This window comes from Syngnathoides biaculeatus, chromosome 2, assembly GCF_019802595.1.
Source record: "Syngnathoides biaculeatus isolate LvHL_M chromosome 2, ASM1980259v1, whole genome shotgun sequence".
Lineage (NCBI taxonomy): Eukaryota > Metazoa > Chordata > Actinopteri > Syngnathiformes > Syngnathidae > Syngnathoides > Syngnathoides biaculeatus.
In genome coordinates, this window is record NC_084641.1 from 24,784,996 (window position 1) to 24,811,501 (window position 26,506).

The 26,506-nt window shown below is 42.3% G+C and overlaps 2 protein-coding genes across 7 annotated transcripts in view; one reads left to right on the forward strand and one right to left on the reverse strand.

Moving 5' to 3' along the window:
• Nucleotides 1–20,247, reverse strand: part of zmp:0000000926 (uncharacterized) — an 86,910-nt gene extending 66,663 nt beyond the window's left edge. The window contains exons 1-2 of one of the 6 annotated variants that reach the window (XM_061842770.1): nt 20,164–20,245; nt 4,691–4,814 (exon numbers count right to left, since the gene is read on the reverse strand). The gene's annotated coding sequence lies outside the window, so the exon portion shown is untranslated. Of the gene's footprint in view, nt 1–4,690; nt 4,815–14,219; nt 14,288–20,060 lie in introns of those variants that run through there. The other 5 variants (XM_061842778.1, XM_061842800.1, XM_061842788.1 and 2 more) reach the window with 5 other exon arrangements.
• On the forward strand, nt 19,645–20,921 carry LOC133495457 (dysbindin-like). Its single transcript, XM_061810113.1, has 2 exons — nt 19,645–19,789; nt 20,629–20,921. Exons 1-2 carry the CDS (start codon nt 19,645–19,647, stop codon nt 20,919–20,921), a joined length of 438 nt encoding a protein of 145 aa, XP_061666097.1.
• The last annotated feature ends 5,585 nt before the right edge of the window (nt 20,922–26,506 follow it).

Sequence of the window (26,506 nt, forward strand, 5' to 3'; positions counted from 1 at the left end):
CTGCAGGGGGTTTTCTAGCCTCCTCAGAGAGTTGGGAGTCCAAGGGAAGGCCCATCGGCAGGCAGTGGGAGATCTCTCCACGGTGGTGGAAAAGGCCAGCCAGTGGTTGTGGATAAAGAGGAAAGACCCTAATTGGACCCTTAGGAGAATTGATGCCACCTAGGTGGTGAACCTGGGGCGCTGGGATTCACTGCTGAACCCTCTCGAGAGTGTCGTGGGCCTATCAGTGAAACACTTGATGACGAAAGGAAGCCCACTTGATAACCCGTAGGGTGCCATCACTTATTTAAACATCCCACAGAGCCTCATCGGAGCCGATATATGCATGAATAGAAGGATATTAACATCAAGTCCTACATAATGCATCTTTCTCAGTGTTACAGTGCTCGAATCACTGAGAAGTAGAATTCTGTTAGTTGTAAGTGGTTCAAACAAAATTAAGGCATATAAAAAGTGTTTGACATGATCTGAATTGTGTGTCGTGTGAGAAAATGAGCAATTTGTTGTGAAAATCGGGTTTAAGCAAATGTTTAAAAAAAAAAAAAAAAGGCTTGTTGCACTCGGTTGACATGTCAACGCGATCTGTATGTCAATTCTAGTTGATCTTCTCTAAGTGTACATATATACACACATTAACCCTGCTGTGCAAGGCCCTGATTGGACTAGCCATCCATCCATTTTCTTTGCCACTTATCCTCACGAGGCTCGCGGGGACAGCTGGACCCTATCCCAGCTGTCAACGGGCAGGAAGCAGGGTACACCCTGAAGTGGTTGCCAGCCAATCGCAGGGCACATCGAGACAAACAGCCGCACTCACAATCACACCTAGGGGCAATTTAGAGTGTCCAATTAAGGTTGCATGTTTTTGGGATGTGGGAGGAAACCGGAGTACCCGGAGGAACCTAACACAAACGTGGGCATCGGTAACCTATCCAGAATTGGTCAACTATCCCCTCTTCTCAACAAGCGATTATACCGTGGACCAAGAAAAGAATTGCATAGGTCTGGAGGCCTACAACCAATTCATCAATGGCTGGGTTTGTGATGCAGCGGTATTCATTGGAAGCACACTGTTAAGGTTAGTGTACCTCACAATGCAATTTAAATATGTACCACGTGATTACAATCAGCGTTGTGTTAAATTATGTTGATTATACCAACAAAAGAGGTGGAGTTTATTATTTTCGTTTTTGTTACCGAGAGGGAGAGAGACAGGTTCAACCGGGATGAGCACCAAGTGGAGCCCGCACCTCTTTCTCCACTTCCACGGCTACATTTTTAACTCAACTCGGGAAACAGCTAGCGGCGCGGTAACTCGTTTTTGCTCATTTATTATAATAAAACAGAAAATACAGATTTCGGAGACATGCATTGCATTCACACATGAGTATTATGTAGGTCCTGAGCCATAAAGAATACTTCTCCTTCACAGAAAAGGTATCCAATACTTAGCAAGAACGAAATGCACCGAGAAAACTCTGACATAAGGGAATGACCTGGCTGCTAGATTGGCTCTGCTAATACGAGACAGCCACAGTTGTCGCCGTTTGGTTGCTAAGTGCTCCGTTTTCTTGCACCGATCACAGCTGGCAGTCGAAAGAATGACGCTTTACAACACCCACGTTTGTTTGAGCAACCGATAACATAGCAGTGCGCCCCCATTCATACGCCTTTCCGAAAGGATTCCTGCTTAGTTGCATGTGTTTACATAAATTCAGCAAACCAAAAATGGCGACCGCGTTCTCAATCTGAAGGTGTGTGACGTCAGTCGAAAAACGTCTATTCTATAGTGTGTAGTGTTTGTGATCTGGGCGAGAAGTTTCACCTGTATATTATGTATATGTGGCAAAATATTTCATTTTGTGAGAGTGTATCAGTGCCTTTCAGCTGTGCGTATGTGCGGTAATCCTGAATTCTGTCTCTGACAGCCTTTAAAATACTGATCGTTTCTTAGTGCAACATGCAGTTTACGGTAGCAGCTGACTCACAATCCATATGATTACATTCAAGTGAAGGCAAATTGACTGTGTGGAGAGTGGAAAGCGCATATCTTTGTGTACACGTGCTTGCATGTATGCGCGTGCATGTAGTTTTTTAGAATGACTCACAAGCCGCATCAGAGACAATACTGCAGAAAGCTGAGACAACACTGTTTCGGAGAGGAAGCCAGCACTGAACCACACATGCACACTTATCGCACGAAGCAACCCACAAAAACAGCCTTTAGACAGTCCTTCTTTTCTTGAGGATGTCCGATGTAAACTACACTTTAGAAACGTGTTGTTTACATTTTTATCATCTTTTTTTTTTGCAGTTATAATGAAGAAAAATAATGTAAAGATTATTTGGGTGGAGTTGATTTTTCTTTAGTAGCTTTAAGTGTGGACAGCATGGTGGTGCAACTGTTTAGAACGTTGGCCTCACAGTTCTGTGGACCGGGGTTCAAATCTAGGCCCCGCCTGTGTGGAGTTTGCATGTTCTCCTCGTGCCTGTGTGGGGTTTCTCAGGGCACTCCGGTTTCCTCCCACATCTTAAAAACACCCAACTCTGAATTGCCCTAAAGCGTGATTGTGATTGTGAGTGTTACTGGTTGTTTGTTTCTATGTGCCCTTGGATTGGCTGGAAACAAGTTCAGGGTGTACCCTGCCTTGTGCCTGAAGAAAGCTGGGATAGGCTCCAGCACTCCCACGACCCTTGTAAGGATAAGTGGCTCAGAAAATGGACGGATGACAGGTTTATATGTGAACTTGTCAAGTGACCTATAATGTACAACAGCTCGTTTGCCAGTAGATGGCAATATTGTTTTATTAATAAACCTGCTGAGGGACCAGGGTAATCTAATTTAGGGACTAAAGTAATCTAATTTTGCTCCATCGTTTTATCATCCATCATTCAATAGGAACGATAATTTAGTCACATTATTTGTAGACCATCATTGTTATCACACGGAATTTATCTTCAGAGAGAGTAAAATCTTGTATGATTCCAACAACGTCATGGGCCAATAATTTATAGTATATGTCCAAAGACAACATCTGAAATTGATTTACACTTTACAGAGTCATCAGAATAGAAAGAGAGCAAGCAATTTATCGTGTGGTATTGTCTTGGAAAGGAAAAAGATTTCCTGTCATAGGTTGTACGACAAAGCGTCTTTCAGCTGAAGTGACATTATTGGCTCTTCGAGGCCTCCTGTCACGGAAGAGACCTGTCGGGGTCCACGATACTAAGTATTTATCAACGCTCCGTGTGTGACAGTTGTTGTGTATCTTTGTATCAGTACGTTTGTTGGGATTAGGGAGCAGCTGACAAAGGACGTGCACAGACATTTTGGGAAGCAGGGGATCAAGTGAGAAAAATGTGTTGCTCTTTGCAGTTTCCTCATGGCTGTTCTTCCTTTTCTGGCTTACGTTCTTCTTGAGCCATTTTGCTATAGCGGGGATTGAAACGTTTTCTTACATTTGAGCTACTTTTACTATGCAAGAGAAAACACATTCTTGAATATACAGTACAAGCAAAATTTCTCATCGGTATTTTATTGCTGTCATTATTATCAGCTCAGCTGTCTCTCCGCAACTGATGGTGACATGAATTGATTTTTTTCTGTACCATTCAGATTTGAAGGATGGTTGTCTGCCTGTATCAAATGATCTATTTGATGAATTAGTAGTACAATAATTATTTGAAGATGGAGTCCACAATCAAAATAATTCCATAACTGCTTAAGAAGTGACGCTTCAGGTAAAAAAAAAGGTATTTTTTTGTGTTGGAAATGTTATGTATTGCATATATATCGAATATTAGTTTTATTGGTCCTACTTTGAAGTTTCACAGGCGTTATCATGATGTTGTACTGGGTCCGTGTGCGTAAATCTTCGTGCAGCTGGACATAGATCATTGTTTTGTTTTGTCTTTCCGTTTCTCTTTAATAGAACGAGACTTTTAGTCTGAACTGGATGCCAGCCATTACGCCTCAGGATCCAAATGGACCTGTTTTCATCTAGACAAAGAATTATGGAATGACTCTAAAAGAAGACATTTTGCAAAAACACATGGTATTTGTTTCACTGCGCACTGTTTGTGTGTGTGTGTGTGTGTGTGTGTGTGCGTCTCGAGTTCTCCCTAATTTAATTAACTAAACATACTCCTTTACACATTTAAGCATGTCAATCTCTCTCTTCTAATAACTGATGAAGTTTTGTGATTTGTTTTTCTTCATTCTTTTTTCCTGCAATACCTTGGCAGTTGCAAATATAAGCAAATTCGTGCACAATTTAGAAACTGTTTTCTTTTAGACAAATACCACGCTGTATTCAAATGGAGTGTCCCAATACACAAGAAGCATCCTAACTAAACCAAACGTCAGCCAATAGCTCACATGTGCGTGTTAGCAAGACACACTTTAACTTTTGGTACCAAGGCCCCCTGACAACTGGCCACCGGGTAGTGCACCCCCCTAAATACGATTTCAAAGCGCAATCCAAGAGAGCATGAGAATGCTGTCCTCACCAAGCAATAACGTAGAATTTGCATGCTCTTGATGTCACTGCTGATGGCAAATGCTTGCTCCCAAAGGCGTAAGACTTCGAGAAATGATGCTCCTGGTGTTGGCCCAGACAACATGTAGTCATAGAGGCCGTGTTCTCGGTACTGGTAGAAGCAGTTAAAAAAAATGGACATTATGACTCACCGTGTGATGTGGGATGTATCATGGTTCCTGACTTCTCTCAACTGGTACTCCAGGGCCACTTTTGATGACAGACCCAGCCTTGATCATCTGGTCAGAGAACTCTGACCAGTCGCTGCTCCACAACCTGGTAAGACGGGCATGAATCTCTCTTTGGTAGACGGAATGGACTCGTCATAGTCTCCCGACATGCCTCATTAGCTTGCACATCTGAGGGGTTACTATCATCAGTACACACGAGTGTGGTTGAGAAAGGTGACAAACAATTATAATGCTTACTCTGAAGTTACAATAAAACTACAATAAAACAATACATCACGCAAGAAGTTCACATCAGTGAGAGTTGGTAGAGGAAGGCCAATGTACTGCTTGTATTTCCTCCCGAGCTGTTTCATAGCACAGCTGTGACTAGCTGGTCCAATATGTGGAGTGGTGAATGCATTCATAATCCTGAACCTTGTCTTTGCCCTTCCCAGCGAAGAAATGAAGAATGACACTGATGCACCACGGAACAGCTGAACATCCAGTCGGTTACTACGCAAGGGTAATTGCTTCGGGGACCCTTGCAGCCATCGGTATTCAAGGTTCAGTCAGCATAGTCAATGCAGATTTTGACAACTCTCAGCAGAACTTGACTACCTTCCGCAGGTTGGCCTAGGTGCAGCACCTTAATTGTGGTCCTTGAGACATTCTTCCCTACCGCTGTGGGTGTCAGTGGCATTTTAGGTGTCCTCATATTTACCTTGTGGAGTACCTAGACATGTCTAATGTGACAGAGGTTGCAGGTCTTCTTCAAGTTGCACTCAGCAGACTAATTTAACCATGCAATATGGCAACATCTCTTGTTGCTCTTCTTACCCATTCTGTCAGCTGATCCTTGGTTTGGTGTTCACTGATACTCGAGTCTCCAGTTCCATCCTTCCATATTCTTTATCCTCACTAGGGTTGCAGGGCGTGCTGGAGCCTGTCCCAGCTAATGTCGGGTCAGAGGTGGAGTACACCCTTTACTCAGCCAACCCACGATAATTGGTCAGGATAATCTCGCAACACAGCCGATGATTGGGCCTTCGTTTTTTTTTTTTTTTTGTCCTGTTCGGCTGTTAGGTCAAGCAGAATGGACGATCTGTATTCCTTTTATGTCAGAACAATTTTACAGCACCACAGTGGGGTTTTTAAGCTTCCTCTGTAGTTTCTTGGTATTATAATTGAAGTTCATTGAGAATCAGTGTCAAACAGAACAAAGTTTCTAGAGGGGAGAGAGAAACGAAGACAAAAGACAAGCCACTAATTGTAAACAGAATGAGAAAGGTAGTGGGAAGTCATTACATTATGCACATGAATGAAATATGAGTGTTGATCGGGGCTGTAGTGTTACACCCTGTGAAGAAAGGACAGGACAATATCGAACAGGACAAGCAGCATGCAGGACTCTGGTTGTAAACCAGGTTGTACAAGTGAAGTGTGCGGGGATTGAATATCTAACAAGTCTATGGAATGAGAGAATGGGTGAGGATTCACAAGCAATTTGCACATTCTTGATGCATTTGTCGCTAAGAGTGAGCGGCCAGTGAGCCGGGGCTGGGGGTGGTGTGATCGTCCAAACCCCCCACCCACGACCCACCACCCCCCAGAGATGGGTGTGTGCGGAGCATTAACACAGAGTGATCTGTCCTTTGCTGACTTTGGTCAGAAGCCTTTAGGGGGGGGGGGGGAAGAGAAATGCAAAACATAGACCATAACATAAAAGGAGTAATGGGAGAAACTAGACTGATTTCGTGCTTATGCCGTGTGAGCAATACAAACTTGAAGACCCTTTTGTTTTAGGGAACATTGTTTATCACGATCCATACACAGTAGCTCAGCTGCTTCTTAGTAGCACTCTTATAGTAGATCTCATTAAGGTATGGATACTGTTGTAGCTAGTGTGAAACAACATCCTGCTAAACGATATAAAGGATAACAGAACAGGCAATGCAAAAAAAAAAAAAAAACATGTGAAAATGATTTTTTGTAGGGGTGATCTAATTTAATAACACTATAGAGTGATTATACATCACAGGTCTCCAGGTCATATAACAGTTCATGGTCTGTTCCTAAAAATTTTTTACATAAGCCTCCTGATCCTATGACCCTCTCGTTGTTACCAGTTGGTACAGGCCACAGTGTCTACTACTACTCATCCTGTCTGTGCACAGTGTGGGAGACACGGTATGTGTGTGTCTGTGATAGAGCTAGAGCAAGTGAGAGCGAGAGAGAGAGCTAGAGAAAGAGAGCGAGAGAGAGAGAGAGAGAGAGAGAGAGAGAGAGAGAGAGAGAAGGGGGTGGGGGGGTAATAAGGATGGAATGTGAGGGGAACCTAGAAAGAACGACCGGGGCAATCACAAGGGTGAGAAGGAGTCAGGAAGAGCAGGAAAAAAAAAAAAACATGTACTTGGAATAGCCTGGCGGTAAAGTGTAAGCGCAATGACTAGGTAGGTGATCTGCTTCGACGTGCGCCAGCATCCTGTCCTGCCGCCTTGACAGGAGGTGACAAAACCAACTGACATACACCGCTACGTCACTGCACCATGTCATCTACAGGGTCTTCCAAACACAACAAACATCGTGCATGTAAGTAACCAACTCGTATTATTTTATTTGAATAAGAGATTATGCTGCAAAATACGAGCGTAGGGCTTAATATTCCATGTGGGTCTTTCCATTTTCAACTCGTGCATCTCATTTGCTTGAGCCATATGGAGCGCTTCATATGAACTGAACGGAGGGCATTACAGTGTTATTACTTCTCATTACTTCATTTTGCTTGTGCCTAACATGAACAATCAGCACCAGTTAATTCAGTAAAAAGATGTTTGCTCAACTTTGTCAAATCCACTGTGTGCAACTGGAACTGGGTGGTTTTAGACAATGCTATGTCTGTTCCATATACGATTTTAAAAACAACATTGATTAGAATACATGAAATAACTCATCAATAACTCATACTTTAATACAATGAAAGTATTGTTGCTATTGTTTCCCACTAAATTTGTCTCGATAGCGGTGCAACAGAATTGCTACAACTCAAAACTGTTGAGCGGATTAAGACCTATTTCCCAACAGAAGAGGCATGACCATGGTCTTACTTTGTGACTAATCTCACAAGTGTCGGAGTGTTAATATTTCAAGTAAGCTATAGTCTTGCCTCTTTAATGGAGATTTTCTGTATGTTGGTGAATTCTAATTAATGTTGAAAGGAAAGCAATCACACAAGACCAGTGGCACCCACGAAAAGCCCACTTTTTCAGATGGAAAGTAATGAGAAATTGTAGCAATGGCTGTTGCATTGAGGTCAACAGATGATCTTTCAACAATTGGAAATGTGGTTGAAAGTGGCCTGGCAACACACAGCATGAGCACTAGGCTGAAGATGCACTCAGTTTTGGGATGGCGAGGATCTGGAAACGGAGACAAAGAGTGATGGAGGTATTGGTACACTCAATACAGTTGTTTATGAACACTGTTACTATGACGGTGGTGATTCACAGATGTTTAATGTGGAACTCCTACAAGATGACACAATCCAAGGGAGAAGCTGTATATCAAGAGCAGAACGATTTGAAATGATTTGGTCCATTTAATGATTAATACATAGTGTGTTTACAGCTAGGAATGCGTAGTGTTGGGGGTTGAGGGATTTCACGGCGGGAGTAATGGCCACTGTGGTGCAGTGATCTCACACATAAATGATTTAGGCTTGATGGTCTGGAACTGCTGCATGGCCAACAGCGGGGAGTGATTGGCTAATAGCAGTAATACCTAAAGATGATGAGAGCGTATACTGCCGAGAGCTGAGTTGCACCCTCACTATAATCCCTTCGGGAGAAATAGAAGCTGTGGCTCAGCTAGGCGGAATGGGGTTGGAGATGGATGAGATGTCAAATATGACTGTTCATGGAGTGAAAGAACAATCTTTTCCCCAAATAAAAACACAGTCACTTTCGCATGAAGACACAAAAGCGATCATGGGGCTTCTTTCCACCCGTCACGAGGGGATTGAAAGCCTTATCATGTGACTGTTTGGTTCAATAGGAACATTTGTTCTATGCTACCAGTGCAGTTCCTCGGTCTCTTGATCTATGACCGTGCCATTAAAATGACACAGAGCGGCCAACACATGTAGAGGATTGTTTTAGTCAAAGAGAGCGGTCAGAGAGAGCGTGCACACTGAATGCTGGGGGTTGATAATTATAATGCTGACTGTGAAGGTGGATGAGACGCATTGGTAAGACCCTTCAATCAAACATAATCCATCGTCTACATTTTAAGACACATTCCTTTGCATTTTGAATTGTTGACAGTCTACTCACTAAAAAGACATGGAGGGACATGGGCCTAAATGATAAGGAAATAAAAGGCTTTAATGTGGTATTCATGTGTTTTATGTACTGTAAATCTTGGCTTTAATAACTAAAAAAAATGGCCAATATCCCTGTTGGAGTAGAGACTGGGGCTTGTTGTCACATGGATGTTTGTCATCATGCAAATGTCTTCTCCGTCAGAGGTCACAACTAAAAAGTCTAACACTGGTTGTCTTCCTTTTCATGGTCAGGGGTCGTATCCCGTTTGAGCTGGGATTAGCGGCAAATACATTTTTCGCACAACCCAAAGTAAAAATAATTAAATGTTTGACATGTTATAGTTTTTTTTTTCCAAGGTAAGAATACTGGCAGTGTTGCTTGTTAGAATAAAAATTAATCTTGTCAGACCTTAGTCATTGTTCTGACTTGAGCTAACATTAAACTTCCAGCTAGCATTGGCAAATATTGTAGTTAGGGGGCAAATTTTAGGGTTAAACACATGTATTTTCATAATGAAGCAAAGGTTCTTTTTTTCCAATTTTAATCTTTTTCCGTTTAACAAAGGTAAAAGCGGCATTTGAGACTGAAAACCAGTTTACGTGCCAGCAGTTCTCAAGGACTATAATCCAGTGCATGTTGCATAAGATTTTATGTGAACGTTTGTTCAATGATTATATTCAACCTTTTCGAGCTTTATTATAAAAAAAAAAAATCTCTGACTTCAATGTCCACTTCCAAGTAAAACCGGGAGAACAACAATATTTTTCTTCTTTTTTTAATACTTTCAAAATCCAGTGCGACAATATACCTTAGTGAGATAACGTACCCAATGGTGGGGCAACCTGTCACATGTCCACACCTTCTATGAGATTCATATTTTAACTCTGTACTGAAATATCCATCCATTTTCTGTTCCATCCAGTTATCTTCACAAGGGTGGTGGGAGTGCTGGAGCCTATCCCAGCTGTCTCAGGACAGGAGGCGGGGTACACCCTGAACTGGCTCCCAGCCAATCCCAGGGCACATCGAGACAAACAAGCATTCGTACTCATAATCACACCTGAGGGCAAATAAGAGTCTCAAATATGAAAATGTATATTGTATAATAGGTATAAATATATAGCTGACACGTTAGTCTTCATCTGGTATACATTTTGCTGATACTGTATCTTATATATTGATTCCAAGAAATGGATGAGAGTAAACAAATACAGTGACATCTACCGCAGTTCTTCCCTACTCCGAATGAGAGGTATTTGATGGATATGCATGAAATCAATGAAATGTCATTGAGAACAGTTCAGGATACATAATGATGATTATGATAGACTTGTCAAATTTTGTCTCTCAGCAAACCTGCGTGTAGAAGGCAATAGGTCTTGCACTGTGATGCATTATGGAAGGGTGCCGCTGAAGAACTGTAACAAGGGTTACATAAGAGCAAGCCTAAGGCTATTATGATTCACAGTGGGCTTAGACAGAGGAGGAATTTTGAAGCCATTGGTCCTGTCTTGGATCAAAAGTGCCATGGAATTACTGAGCCTCGTCAGATAGATGTAAGATAAGATAGATGTAATATAATAACACCACTATAGCTGGTCCATGTTGGATGACATGCTACTGGATATATACAAAACATACAGTGAAGAAAAGTATTTGAACACCCTGCTATATAGCAAGTTCTCCCACTTTGAAATCATGGAGCGGTCTGAAATTTTTATCGTAGGTGCATGGCAACTGTGAGAGAGATCATCTAAAAAGAAAAATCTAGAAATCACAATGTAAGATTTTTTTAACAATTTATTTGTGTGATACAGCTGTAAATAAGTATTTGGACACCTCTCTATCAGCTAGAATTCTGACCCTCAAAGACCTGTTAGTCCGCCTTTAAAAGTCCACCTCAACTCCACGTATTATCCTGAATCAGATGCACCTGTGTGAAGTCATTAGCTGCATAAAGACACCTCTCCACCCCATACAATCAATAAGACTCAAACTTGTAACATGGTCAAGACCAAAGCACTGTCCATAGACACCATAGACAAGGAATGGCTCCGTAAAAAGCATATCAAGGTTCTGGCGTGGCCGAGCCGGTCTCCTGACCAAAACCCAATAGAAATCTTGGAGGGAGCTGAAACGAAGCGAAAGCCCAGAAACCCGTCTGATCTAGAGAAGATCTGTGTGGAGGAGTGGGCCAAAATCCCTTCTGCAGTGTGTACAAACCTAATGAACAACTACAGGAAATGTTTGACCTCTGAAATTGCAAACAAAGGATACTGTACCAAATAACATTATTTTTCTCAGGTGTTCAAATACATATTTGCAGCTGTATCACACGAATCGTTAAAAAAAAAAAAAAAAACGCATTGTGATTTCTGGATTTTTCTTTTTATATTATCTCAGAGTGGACATGCACCTACGATGAAAATTTCAGACCCCTCCATGATTTCTAAGTGAGAGAACTTGCAATATAGCAGGGTGTTCAAATACTTATTTTCTTCACTGTATCTGTGTGTGCGGGAGGATGCAATCAATTGGATGCTGATGACACGTGATGACAAAATCAGAATTGCTTGTTGGATCTGCCCATATGTCCCACATTGGACTGAAAGCCAAGCACTGAACATAATTTTCTAAATTGTGCAGTTTAATATGCTGAGTCACTCGGACAGCACATAACACTTCAACAGCAGCCAACCTAGCTGTTCTGTCTTCCTTGGCACACCACAGTAAATCCTTTCCATGTGACCTGTGTTACAGTTCTGGATTTGGATAAAGTAAGCAGCCTAACAAGGAATCAATCCATTGTGTCTATGAACAAGAAAGGCTCGAAGGCAATCAAATCATTTGCTCGAATTAACTTTTCATGTAGTGATCCTCGAAGACCAACATATACTGTATTTTGTCTATACTGGAACGCGTATCTGAAACCATTACATTTGTGTAACCATGCTGTACTATAGCAGAGCTGGCATTCATCCATCCAGCCATCCATTTTCTATACCACTTGTGCTGTCCAAGGTCACGAGGTTGCTGGCACCTTTCCCATGTATCTTTTGGTGAGAGGCGGGGTACACCCTAAACTGGGAGCCAGCCGAAGGCAGCCCACATACAAACAATGATTCACACTTAGATTTACACTTAAGAGCAATTTAGAGCCTTCAATTGCCCTACCATTGTGCAGCAGGCACAGTAGGGTGTGATGTAATAGTATGTAGTAAGCTTAAAAAAAAAAAAAAAAAAAAAAAAAGATTAGAGGAGATGGGGAACAATAAGACATTGAACTTGATTTTCACAGATCTGGAAGGATACAGAACATGCCAGTGAGTATTGTTATAGAATGTCTGCATGTGTTACCGAGTTCGGGTATTTTGTTCTTTGAAAGTAAATCTACCTATGATACAATGCTAATTTTAGCTAGCCTCTCAATAATGGGGGTTTCCATTGACTTTTAGCATTAAGCTGGTGACAATCATGAGTGTCTTGTAATTAAATATATAATGTGTGTAATTATCTTCGTTGCATTGTTTAGTTTTACAGCAACCAACACCGGGTGTGTCATTAAAGAGTCATGCTCAGGGAGGGCAGAGACGTGTGTGGGTCTCACAAACACAAAGTCTACGTGTCTATTTCAGTCAATTCTATTGTACCGGTACTAATAATACCAGTTTCAATTTAAAGTAAAACAAAGGTAATTTCTTTCCAATATTGTATCACGTGATCAGTTTGGGGTTTCCCTAATATCAATGCTGAAAAGATCCGTGTGACGTTGATCACCGAACAATATTTGTGTTACATGTAGTACTTGCTTACTATGTAAGAAACTGCAGTTAATGTTCATTATATTTGTTTAGTTCACCTTTACTAGAATGTATTTAAATACCATAACTACTACAACCTCTTAACCGAACCGGGTTGAAATCCCGCCCCCGTGTGACGTTTACATGTTCTCCCCGTGCCTGCGTGGGTTTTCTCTGTGCACTCCGGTTTCCTCGCACATCCCAAAAATATGCAACTTTAATTGGACACTCGAAATTGCCCCTAGGTGTGATTGTCAGTGCGACTGTTGTCTGTCTCCATGTGCCCTGCGATTGGCTGGTTGACCGGTTTAGGGTGTACCCCGCCTCCTGCCCGTTGACAGCTGGGATAGGCTCCAGCACTCCCCGCGACCCTTGTGAGGATAAGCGGCTAAGAAAATAGATGGATGGATAAATAAACACTTATAAGTGCAGGGTTTTGGGCTCTCCACAGAAAATGAGTGGCTGGATAATACAAAATGATAGTAATCATTTTGATGTAATCCGTTCACATTGCGATAGTTTTGTTTGAGATTAGATAGATAGATAGATAGATAGATAGATAGATAGATAGATAGATAGATAGATAGATAGATAGATAGATAGATAGATAGATAGATAGATAATTTGAATGGTTAGTGTTTTTTAAAGAGTTCAAATTGAGTTTACTACAATTAGAAACACACAATACATTTATTGCTGAACTCAAAAGTCTAATGGAAAAAAAATAGTCCACTGAAGTTTGAATAATATAAGCAAATTTGAATGGAATAAAGACATACCCATGAAAGGTACCAGCCCTCCAGCAGATTCCTTTACAATGCCGCAATCAGGGCAGAGAGGGATTAAACACGCACCAAATACATTTTTGTTGGATCCCATTCAAATGTGAAAAAGAGCATCCTCCCACATCTTTCTGGATGAGACAAAAAAAGTCCCCAAAAAGGTGCCACTGTGATATTAGCCTGATGAATTTTATGGGATGTATTCCCACTGCTGCGAACCAATCATGCTTAGTTTTGATGTTGCTCAATGAACTTTGAGTGGTGCCGAGACATCAGGTGGCATGTTGAAGCAATATGTAGTAATCCGAATAATCAACCATATTCGGGATTTTACTGTTGTTATACCCTAGTTTGCATGTGCTGAATAGCTCCACACCATTTTAGAGGTGTTTGTAATGTACAGTATTGTGAGGTGAGAGGTATTTGTAATATTTAAAGGGGAAATCCAGTGGTTTGCATGAACAATGTATCCAATAGGTCATGTAATATGTACTCTATTTTGACAATGTGATGTTAAATCTTCTCTCATTTAATAGTGTTTTGAGAAGATTTTTATTGAGAATTACGAATCGTCAGGGCTGCTACCATTTTCGCGAGTCACATGACTTACGTGCACGGATGTGACGTGTAAGGTCCTGCACCAAAGGCTCGATTACATTGTGCCCAGCGCCGATTTCTCGGATTTATCCTCATCTGATGAAGAAATAGCAGTATCGGTTGATCGGGAAGATTGAGGAATACTTCCATACAGATCTGAACCTGTGGCTGTAAATAATGTTGAATATTCGGATCGTTCTTCGGGCGGAATGACGCCGGAGTCTGACTACATGGAGGCCTACACACGGGACCTAAGTGCATAACCAAAGGCCCCCCCGGAGCTCCGGGGCGGCAGCCGCGGATGGTTCTTCAGACGGGAATGACGCGGAGTCTGGCGAGCGAGCTAATCTGAATGAAGTTCAAGGTTTAAAAAGTTGGCATTGAGGAAAAAAATAAAAATAAACAAGAACATACCTCAGGGAGGTTTTCTGCCTCCACAGAAAATGTGTACGATGGAATAAAGCAGCGATTCCCAGTGTGCCGTGAGCGCACTTCGGCTGTGCCGTGGGAAGTTATCCAATTTTATGTTATTGCTCAAAAAATATATATATATTTCCAAGAAATAATGCATCTTTATTCATTTATTTATACCAGCGAGGCACAATGGACAGAACAAAAAAAAATCCTCTTGTATTAGATGGCAGGAAGTGCATCGAGTAATTAATCGATCCATTTTTGGTGACATTTACTTTTGTTGGTGTGCCGTGGGATTTTTCAATTGTAAAATATGTGCCTTGGCTCTATAAAGGTTGGAAATCACTGGAATAAAAAGGACTGATGTACTTGTAACAGTGGATTCAAAAAGTATGGCTTTTTGGGTCTACAGTTATTTCAAAACTCATTGTGTAGGCGAATTAAGCTAAATTTTTGGTAACTGCTCGTCTTCTTCTTCTTTTCCTTTCGGCTTGTCCCCTTAGGGGTCGCCACAGCGTGTCATCTTTTGCCATCTTAGCCTATCTCCTGCATCTTCCTCTCTAACCCCTACAGTCTTCATGCCCTGCCCTCAAGTCTTCCCTCACCACATCCATAAACCTTCTCTTTGGTCTTCCTCTCGCTCTTTTGCCTGGCAGCTCCATCCTCAGCACCCTTCTACCAACATACTCACTCTCTCGCCTCTGAACATGTCCAAACCATCGAAGTCTGCTCTCTCTCACCTTGTCTCCAAAACATCCAACTTTGGCTGTCCCTCTAATCAGCTCATTTCTAATCCTATCCAACCTGTTCACTCCGAGCGAGAACCTCAGCCTCTTCATTTCTGCCACCTCCAGTTCTGTTTCCTGTTGTTTCTTCAGTGCCACCGTCTCTCATCCGTACATCATGGCCGGCCTCACCACTGTTTTGTAAACTTTGCCCTTCATTCTCGCAGAGACTCTTCTGTCACATAACACACCAGACACCTTTCGCGAGCTGTTCCAACCTGCTTGGACCCGTTTCTTCACTTCCTTACCACACTCACCATTGCTCTGGATTGTTGACCCTAAATATTTGAAGTCGTCCACCCTCGCTATCTCTTCTCCCTGTATCCTCACTCTTCCCCCTCCACTTTTCTCATTCACGCACATATATTCTGTTTTACTTCGGCTAATCTTCATTCCTCTCCTTTCCAGTGCATGTCTCCATCTCTCTAATTGTTCCTCCGCATGCTCCCTGCTTTCACTGCAGATCACAATCTCATCTGCGAACATCATGGTCCAAGGGGATTCCAGTCTAACCTCCTCTGTCAGCCTATCCATTACCACTGCAAACAGGAAGGGGCTCAGAGCTGTTCTCTGATGCAGTCCCACCTCCACCTTAAATTCCTCTGTCAGGCACACACCTCACCATTATTCTGCTGCCATCATACATGTCCTGTACTATTTTAACATACTTCTCTGCCACACCAGACTTACGCATGCAGTACCACAGTTCCTCTCTTGGTACTCTGTCGTAGGCTTTCTCTAGATCCACAAAGACACAATGTAGTGTTTTTTAGTTTAGTGGTTTAGTTTGTTTTGTAGTTTTGGTAACTGCTCGTATTTGGTTAAATTGTACTTGTACACGTACATGTGGATGCACAGATTCAAACGTGATGAGACACCAACCCACACACAAACGCGCTCACGCACAAATGAATAAGCGCACTAGTGACATGAGTCAAAGTGTCAGGCCATGCAGCCCAGTGGGGGCAGGCACCCAGCGTCGAAGAGAATTTAGCACAGTTACACAACCAAAGCTGGTCCGTTTGGCATCGCGTCATACGAAAGGTAAACCGCAGGACAGATGTTCAACCACGTACAGGGAAATTCCTGCAAGTTCTTCATCGTGGCTGTTGGTGTCTTGGCAGCCTCCTCGACCAGTTTCCATGTCCTCTTTTTATTATTTTCGGAGGGACCTCCAGTTCTTGATGATGTCACAGTTGTGCTATATTTTCTCCACTTGATGATGACTGTTTTCACGGCATTTTTAACATCTTTGCAATTCTTCCGGATTCTTCTCCTATTACCTTTGAACAAGGAAAAGTGTGACACTGTGGAATCTTTTTGCAGAATATGGCTTGTGTCGCAAGAGTGGACCCAATGAATGTGGGCAAAAGCATACTCTAAGAACTGAACATTATTTTGGGTTAATGAGAGGCACTTTAAATGGACCTTTCTGATGGCGATCTTAAGCTCCACCCCCTTAACCATGTCCCACAAGCTTTCAAAATGGCGATTGAACAGAACATGTTTGAAGTGGACTCTCTATCGCGTATATGTTTTTTGCCAAATGCGTCAGACTTGTCCAAGAGACTTCGACAGAGGTCTCTCAAGTATTTCACGCAAGGATATGTACATGGAATTAAGATTTTGGACAGAGTAGGACGCAATGTCAGAGTTACAGCGAAACGTTGACGATCGATGCAAAAAGGTTCGATGCCTCACAAACGTCATATTGAAATTCAACAGGATAAAATAGTGGTATTGTACTGCGCATGTAAAGTAGGGTGAGTACATTTTGCTTGGAAAGATCACGAGTAATATCATTGTCGTCTCTATAAGTGAGTTGGGTTCAATTTTCTACATTTAAACAATGATGATTAACTCACTCAGTATCATAGTCACCAGATGAGAAAATTTGACTTTGTTCATAATCGAACCCAGTGCTCTGTCTTAAAATTCGAATGTGATACAAATAAGCAAATGGACATTTTTCGTGCATAACGTATCACTAACCCGACTCTTTGGCATGAAACATGACACACTTCATTCAGCAAGTCAGCGATACACTAACAAAGTGAAAGTTGTTCTCCTGCAATGTATAAAGCACTGACAATAATTCAATCAACCTCAGAGAAGATACTTCTCCCTCACTTACCTTTGAACATACAGCCTTGTGTTTGGTGATATTGTCCACATCTAGTTGTACGTGCGGTCTTCCGCAAGCCTTAATCCATGGTAGACAGTTCGTCAACTGTGTTTTAGGCTTTGGAAAATGAATCCAGGATATCTTTCATCAGAATTGCACGTTCCCCAAGCGCATCTGAGGACCATTTTCTTCGTAACATTAACTTTTCCAAGCGCACGACTGACAACCGGCATTGCTTGTGGGACAATATGGCGAGAGGGGCGTATGATGCCAGGGGTTAAGAAAACGCAGCTATCTGATTGGCTATTATTGTATGAGTGATTGACAGGTGGGAAAGGTCCATTTTTGGTGATGTAACGGTTGTGCCATATTTTCTCCACTTGATGATGTCCGTCTTCATGGCATTTTTAATGCCTTTGAAATGCTTCCAGACCCTTCTCTTATTATCTTTGAACAAGGAAAAGTGTGACACTGTGGAATCTTTTTCCAGAATATGGCTTGTGTCGTAAGATTGGACCCAAAAAAATGTGGGCAAACGCAAACTATAAGAACTGAACTTTATTTGGGATTAATGAGAGGCACTTTAAATTGTAGCAGGTGTGTGCCGAATCCCGCTTAACATGAGATTGAATGTGATGGGTGAATCTGGACCACAGCCACATTACCAGTTACAAAAGGGTGTGCACACTTGTGGAACTGCATTATCACAGTTGTTTATTTTAATTCCTCTCATTTAGTTTTACAGGCGATTGATCACAAAGTGGAAAAATTTTCAGCTGATTTTTCTTGGTCTCATTGGTTATTTCAGGAAAAACCCGACATTTGAACATGGACAGGTATGAAGGGTATTTCCATCATCTGTTAGGAATTGAATAATCAAAGGTTCCGAGGACCAGGGTTCAAGTCCCGGCCCCGCCTGCGTAGCATTTGCATGTGGCTGGTTGTGTGGGGTTTCTCCAGCTATTCCCATTTTCTTCCACATCCCACAAACATGTGTGGTAGGTTGATTGAAAACTCGAAATCACAGGTGTCAAACTCAAGGCCCAGGGGCCAAAATCTGTCCCGTCGCATGATTTTATGTGGCCAGCGAAGGCAAATCATGAGTATCAACTTCCCTGGTTTTAAAAGAAAAATCAAAACTAAAGTTTCAAATTGTCACATTATAAATGATAACATTGAAATACTGCAAGCAATAATCTGTGCCCAGACAACAGAAATAGTTTAAAACCCATTACCCTTGATTTGTGATTACAAAACTAACATAAATTTAATCTGCAAATATGATAGGTGAAAGATTGTCATGGTTTTACATTCATAAAGGCCCTCTGAGGGAAACTGTAACTACAATGTGGCCCGCGACAAAAATGAGTTCGACACCCCTGCTCTAAATTGTTTGTTGGCGTTAATGCGAGTGCAAATGTGCCCTGCGATTGGCTGGCGACCAGTTCAGGGTGTCACCTATCCTCTAGCCCGACGAAAGGTATGACAGGGTCCAGCATGCCCACGACCCGAGTGATAGATAAGCGGGAAAGAAAATGGATGGATAGATCGATGGATGATGATAAAAAAAAGATAATTGGTTACGCTCATGTATGTATTGTATGCACTTTTTACCAGACAAGTTTGGTGTATTTGTCCAAAGTATCAGTACCACCGGTAACCAACGTGAATTTGTGAATTTTACTCAGTACCATAAAGGAAATTGGTGGTACTGTATCACGCTTAGGGGGGGCAGATCCCAAAATGGAAAAGGCTGCTATTTGTTTACCACGTGTTATTTTCGTTGTTCAGCGGAGACAGACAACTCCCAGACAGTGTTGGACAATGATTCTACACAGCATCTGAAGCTGAGGGACAGACAACGCTTTTTTGAGGAGGTTTCCCAGCAAGATGTGGATAACTACTTGCCCTCAGCTCACCTGCAGATTGACAGCAGGAAACGTGAGTGGCAGTGCGAAACTTTTAGTTTAATCACAAAACACGTTTGGTGCGCTTAAACAAATTGAACATACAGTAAATAGCATAAGTTCTTAATGGAGCCATTCAGGTCACTTTCGCTCTCGCACATCACATTACGTTAACATTTGAGAACACAATTTATGCTTGCAGCCCCCATGGGAAGTATCTCATCTATGGAGGTGAACGTGGATGTGCTGGAGCAAATGGACTTGATGGACATCGCTGACCATGAGGCCCTTGATGTGTTTCTCAACTCTGGCTCAGGAGGAGATGAGGGAGTGCTCGCATCCCCACTACCAGGTGCACAGACTAACTACCGTAATTCCCGGCCTACAGGGCGCACCTGGTTACAAGCCTCACCGAGTACATTTGTAAATGAAATATCATTTGGTACATACATACACTGCAGCTGTATGCCGCAAGTGCCCACATTGAAACACGATATATTGACAAAGTAACACGGTACACAGAAAGAGTTTAACGCTAATGCTAGTGCGAACACCAGCGCTAACACTAGCACCGCGCTAAAGCTAGCACTAACACTAGGAGGGCTGGTTAAAATAACACTTACCGGTAAATATGACTGAGACGCGCCAGTAACACAGCAGCAAAACGCTAGCGCAGCGCTAACAGGGCCGGTAAAACTCACATCCTTCCACTAGTCTCATTCTTACCTATTCTGCTCGAGTGTCCCGTTGCACCAGTCTATACTTCTCCTTGTGCTACCGCTTCTTCTGCAAATGAGGTGGGCAACGTCCGCCGACGACTGCAACACAGCGCCCCCCGCTGGCAAATTGCTGTTACTATAAAAACAAACACAATATTATACATCTCCAGTCACACAAGAGCTGAAGTTGAGGAGTAAAGTATTTTTAAAAACTGCTGTGTGTGTTGTGTATTGGGTGGGCCAAAAATGATCATGTTTACAACTGTACATGTTATTAATGTCTGAGCAATCCAAACACCATCTGCCACACTTACAGATTTTATCGAAGACATATTGAATGAATATGCATTCTATGTTGATTCAGTTAAGAGGTGAACAACATTTTTGGGAGTTCAAGAAGTACTAAGTAATGAAATGTAATCAATGGAAACACGACAGAACAGGCATTTTTTGAACAGCTTTTGTTTTCCAGACGGCGAAGACGAAGATGAAGAGGAGGCGGACGAAGAGGTGGAGCTTGTCTACAGGGTGTGTCCACCATTGCAACGGCAAAATGACGTCCACCACGGGTCAAAGTCTCGCACGTCGTCGACGTCGTCGGCCTCCAGCGATATGAGCGGGGGCGGAGCGGACACGCCCGTCGTCCAGTCAGACGACGAGGAAATCCATGCCGACACCCAACTGCTGACCTCCGTTCCTCATACTAAGGATGAAGAAACTGAGGACGAGGACGAGGAGCACAGACGCCTTCTGACTCACTCTTAACAAAGACTTCGAGACAAGCCGGCGGGGTTTCAAGAGCTGAAATTTTCCTCTGACTGCCTCTTTACATTTGCCGAGAAACGCGAGCATGATTCACGTGCTGTGATTTGTCCTTTGAATATTTGTGCATATTTTCTTTTTGGGGAAAAAGCTTGTTCTTTTCTACTTAAAATACACATTTTCTTCTCTATGTTATGAGAAGAAAACTTTCAGCCGGCGCTACCGCTCTTTGTTTCCTGACATTTAACACAAATTATACAGCACGCCCACCCGTTTAATGTTCTGGCCGCGTGCTGCTCGACGTGAACTTCCCTCCTGCTAACTTCGACTTCAAAGCAGGCACCAAGCAGCCACGATGATAAGTAAGAATGCTGCAGTGCATCATAACTGCGCCCTTCGAAACATACATCAAGTACAGGTTGGCACGGTGGAGCAGCTGGTAAAGCGTTGGCCTCACAGTTCTGAGGACCCAGGTTTGATCCCGGCCCTGCCTGTGTGGAGTTTGCATGTTCTCCCCGTGCCTGCGTAGGGTTGCCTCCGGGCACTCCGGTTTCCTCCCACATCCCAAAAATGGATGGAAGGACATTTAAACCATAAAAGCGCATCTGCTGGTTGTACTTTAGTGATGTGGGCAAGACTAAAGTAAATGACTTTGTTGATATTTGAGTCAAAATAACAAACATTTTGCAGGGTGCGCTGATTGAAACACTTAAAATGTAGTAAACGTTAACACCTTTACTGTCACGCATTATTCATAGCAGGTTTTGTCGTGTTGAAAATGAAACAGAAGTGGCCATAAACCATCCTCACAGCACCCTGTGATTATCGGCACTCGCCGAAATCATTTGTTTTGGTAGTGATTTTAATTTAGCCTCACAAACTTTCGTTCTTCATGTCTTCCATGTAGATCGTTGTCGACCACGTGACTACATCCAGGGCACACGGCCATGTTGGATGGGTTCACTCTACTGACGCGCCGTTCACTCTATCGCTTTCGCATACGGACCGGACTAACACAAATGTTCGTACGACTCTTAAAATTGACGCATGATGGCTAAAAGGACTTTGGAACGTTATCGGGGCTGATGAGATGTTGTTTCAAGAAACCGTTACGACAAGAAGTGTGCTTTGATCGACAATATGGGCCCATATGCCGTGGAGAAACACAAATGGAGCAAGAATTTCTAACTGTGGGCGTCGGTAACTTATCCAGACATCAACTATCTCCTCTGCTCAACAAGCACTTATACCGTGGACCAACTTAAGAAATACAAATGTCAGGAGGCCTAAAACCAGTTCATCAATCGCTGGGTTTGTGATGCGACGGTATCCATTGGAAGCACACTGCTAAGGTTAGTGCAAGGTTCGTACAACACAATTTAAAGGGGAAATCCACTGGTTTGTGTCAACAGTGTATCCAATAGGTTATGCAATATATACTCTATTTTGACAATGTGATGTTTAAATCCTCTGTCATTCAATAGTGTTTTGAGAAGATTTTTATCGACAATCACGAATTATCAGGTGCGCTGCCATTTTCGTGAGTCACATGACCTACGTGCGAGAATGTGACGTGTACCGTGCTGTTCCAAACGCTGGATTACATGGGACACCATTTATGATTTCTCGGATTTATCCTCATCTGATGAAGAAATGAGTATTGGTTGATCGTGAAGACGGAGTAATACTTCCATACACAGCTGTGAGTGGCTCAGCCGCTCGGTTAATCGGGAAGATGGAGAAATACTGCGGATGGTTCTTCAGACGTCAATGACGCGGAGCGAGATGAGCTTCGGCGTCCGGTGGAGGCCGTTAGCTGATCTTCAACGTCCACATATTCAACGTTACTTACAGCCTCAGGTTCAAATCTGTATGGAAGTATTCCTCCGTCTTCCTGTTCAACAGATATTGCTATTTCTTCATCATATGAGGATAAATCCGAAAAATCAGCGCTGGGCATAAATGGTGTCCCATGTAATCGAGCCTTTGTTGCGGCATGGTACACGTCACATTCGCGCACGTAGGTCATGTGACTCGCAAAAATGGCAGCGTCCCTGAAAATTCCCAATTGTCGATAAAAATCTTCTCAAAACACGATTAAATGAGAGAGGATTTAACATCACATTGTCAAAATAGAGTACATATTACATGACCTATTGGATACATTGTTCATGCAAACCACTGGATTTTTTCTTTAAATATGTCGGCTGAGGGGACTTAATTTCTGAGTGAATGTTGTCGAAAGTATTAATTAGGGTGATTACAGTCAGCGTTGTGTTAAATTGTGTTGATTATACCAACGAAAGAGGTGTAGATTATTATTTTCGTTTTTGTTACCGAGAGGGAGAGGTTCGACCGAGACGAGTCCCAAGTGGAGGCCGCACCTCTTTCTCCACTTCCACAGCTACAGTTTTAACTCAATTCACGAAACAGCTGGGGGGGTTTTGCAAACTTTTTTATAACAAAACAGAAAATACAGATTTTGGAGACATGCATTGCATTCACACACACACGAGTATTATGTAGGCCCTTGGGCCTAAAGAATACTTTTCCTTCACAAAACTCAGTTATTGCTACGTAGGTGTGAAATTCTAAAATGTATCCAATACTTAGCAAGAACAAAATGCTCCGAGCAAAATCTGACACGAGGGAATGACTTGGCTGCTAGATCGGCTCTGCTGATACGAGACAGCCACAGTTGTCGCCGTTTGGTTGCTAACTGCTCCGTTTTCTCGCACCGGTTCTCGATCACAGCTGGTAGTCAAAAGAATGACGCTATACAACGCCCGCCTTTGTTTGAGCAACCGATAGCATAGCAGTGCGCCCCCATTCATGCGCCTTTCTGAAACGATTCCTGCTTAGTTACGGTTTATTTACGCCAATTCCCCAAACCAAAATGGCGGCCGCGTCCTCAACCTGAAGGTGTGCGACGTCAGTCGAAAACAGTCTACTGTTGTGCAGTTATTTTTTTTTTTTTAAATTCCCCCAAAAGTTTTATTGTAGAAGTTCCAATGAAGAGACGTTACCATTGTTCATATAGATTTTTACACTGGATTATTTTTTAGTGAATCACTTCCAAAATTATGTGGTGGCTTTAATAATACTTTTGTACTTTTTTGTTAAATGGACACAATCGGACGGATCACAACAAAAGACAGGGAATCAATGTGGTAAGAATGAGAGAAATGACATAAATCAACATATAATATTGTTAATTGAGGCTTGATGTAGATTTTCCAAGTTGATTTCACACCAGGCGGCACGGTGGACCAACTGGTAAAGCGTCGGCCTCACAGTTCTGAGGGCCCGGGTTCAATCCCGGCTCTACCTGTGTGGAGTTTGCATGTTCTCTCCTTGCCTGTGTGGGTTTTCTCCAGGCACTCTGGTTTCCTCCCACATCCCAAAAACATGCAACATTAATTGGACACTCTAAATTGCCCATAGGTGTGATTGGGACTGCGGATGTTTGTCTCTGTGTGCCCTGCGATTGGCTGGCAACCAGTTCAAGGTGTACCCCAGCTCCTGCTGGGATAGGCTCTAGCACTCCCCGCGCCCCTCGTGAGGATAAGCACCAAAGAAAATGGATGGATGGATTTCACACCATGTTACGGCATGCATGACATATTAAAGTGAAACGAGCAAAATCTCACTTTTTATCTCACTGATTCCAGCTTTTATCTCTTAAGTGACTGTGGAAATTGAAATCCGGTGCCACGTGCGTACTGTTTATGAAACCCCCAAAGAAAAATTAATTTCATTATCGGATCGTGTCTATTTTTTCGCCGCATGCATGACTTTCCATCTCCACAATCAATACACAACCCGGTTCCCGCTCTGTGGCTCCGGTCATCTCGACTCCACAATGATATTGTATTTTTTTTTTTTTTTGTCCCCCCCTGTTTGCTGCAACACGTTTTACCGAGTTTTGACAAAACCTGTTGTTGTGTGCACGTGCGAGCGGTTTACACGTTTGTAAACGCACTGAAGTTGTGATTGCACGCCTTTTGTTCCTATAAATCTGTCTGTTGTGCAACAGCTTTCTTTGTGCGTGACTCAACATAACCGCCGCCTGTTATTCATGGCTAAGTACTTGGTCGGGCATGTTGTCCCTCTCCTCTGAGTGAAATAACTTTTCGAAGGACAAAGACGCCTGTGATGGCAAAGTGTGTATGTTTGAGTGGGCGTGGGACAAATGGAACTGGAGAGGTCAAAAAAAAAAAAAAAAAAAAAAAAACACACACACAAAACCAACTTGTCGATACAATGCCAGCCATCTGTAGAATGAAAAAGATACAGTACAGTATAAGGAAAACAGAAAATAAGACCAATGTCATGTCTGAACTAGTATTATATGGTCAATTGTGTCCCTCTATTGAACTTTTAAACTTGATGTCATACAAACTATTTGTTTTGTTTAATTGGTTGTGGATTTAAAGATTTGTGCTATGCGTTTTGGAAGCCTACAATCAAACTGCATGCTGTTTCTGATTTGAAAAATTGCTCTCATGAAATAAAATGACTAACGCTTAAAAAGCTATCACAAAATTGGTCATTTGAATTATGATTGTACAGTGAAGAAAAGATGTATTTGAAAAAAATTTCAGACTCCTCCATGATTTCCAAGTGGGAGAATTTGCAATGTGGTGTTCAAATACTTATTTTCTTCACTGTATGTAATCTCAGATGTTTTGTCCTCTTTTGTCAGATATTTTCGTGCTTACCTTTTGGACACAGAGAACTCCAGATGGCAAAGTTACCTCACGTACAATTTACAATATACAGAAGCAGATAGATACAGGTGTCAAACTCAAGGCCCGTGGGCCAAATCCGGCCCGCCACATGATTTTATGTGGCCCACGAAGGCAAATCATGAAGGCAAACCTCCGTGATTGTTGTTGAAATCTGTATTAAAATTTGAAATTGTCATATCAGAAATCATAACGAGGTATTGTAAGCGTTTTTACGTGACCAAATATCGACAACAGTTGAAAACCCCATTACCCTTGATTTCTGATTCCAAAAGGAATTCATACATTTCACGTGTCAATATGATGAGGCACTGAACGATTTTCATGGTTTCACAATCATAACGGCCCTCTGAGGGAAACCCAAACTACAGTCTGGCCCCGCGACAAAAACAGATTTGAGACCCCTGCCTTAAATATTTGCCCTAGAAGTTTGTCAAAGAAGGCTGTGCACTATGTCGGGGGGTGTTAAAATTTGCCAGTCACTCTCATGTTATTCACATCAGCTTGAAAAATCAAATGTTGAGCGCCATACTGGTAAAAAGCCTCACACGGTACCACACAATCATGGTTCAATCCCTGCTTTTACGAACATTTTCAATACAGTGGTTTCTCGTTATACAGCATATACATATTTGTTAAGCCATCATTTCATTTTCAGTGGTCACCATCAGCCTTTTCGGCACCACAGCTCCCTTTTGAAAGATTAATTTTCACTCCATAGCGGTAACCGGTGGTGACATACAAGACAAAGTTATCCCTTTTATCTTCATACCGTGTAAAGAGCCAAGAGCCTGGTAAAAATCAAGATGGTACTTTCCCTCCCTGGCCTGAAGGACACAA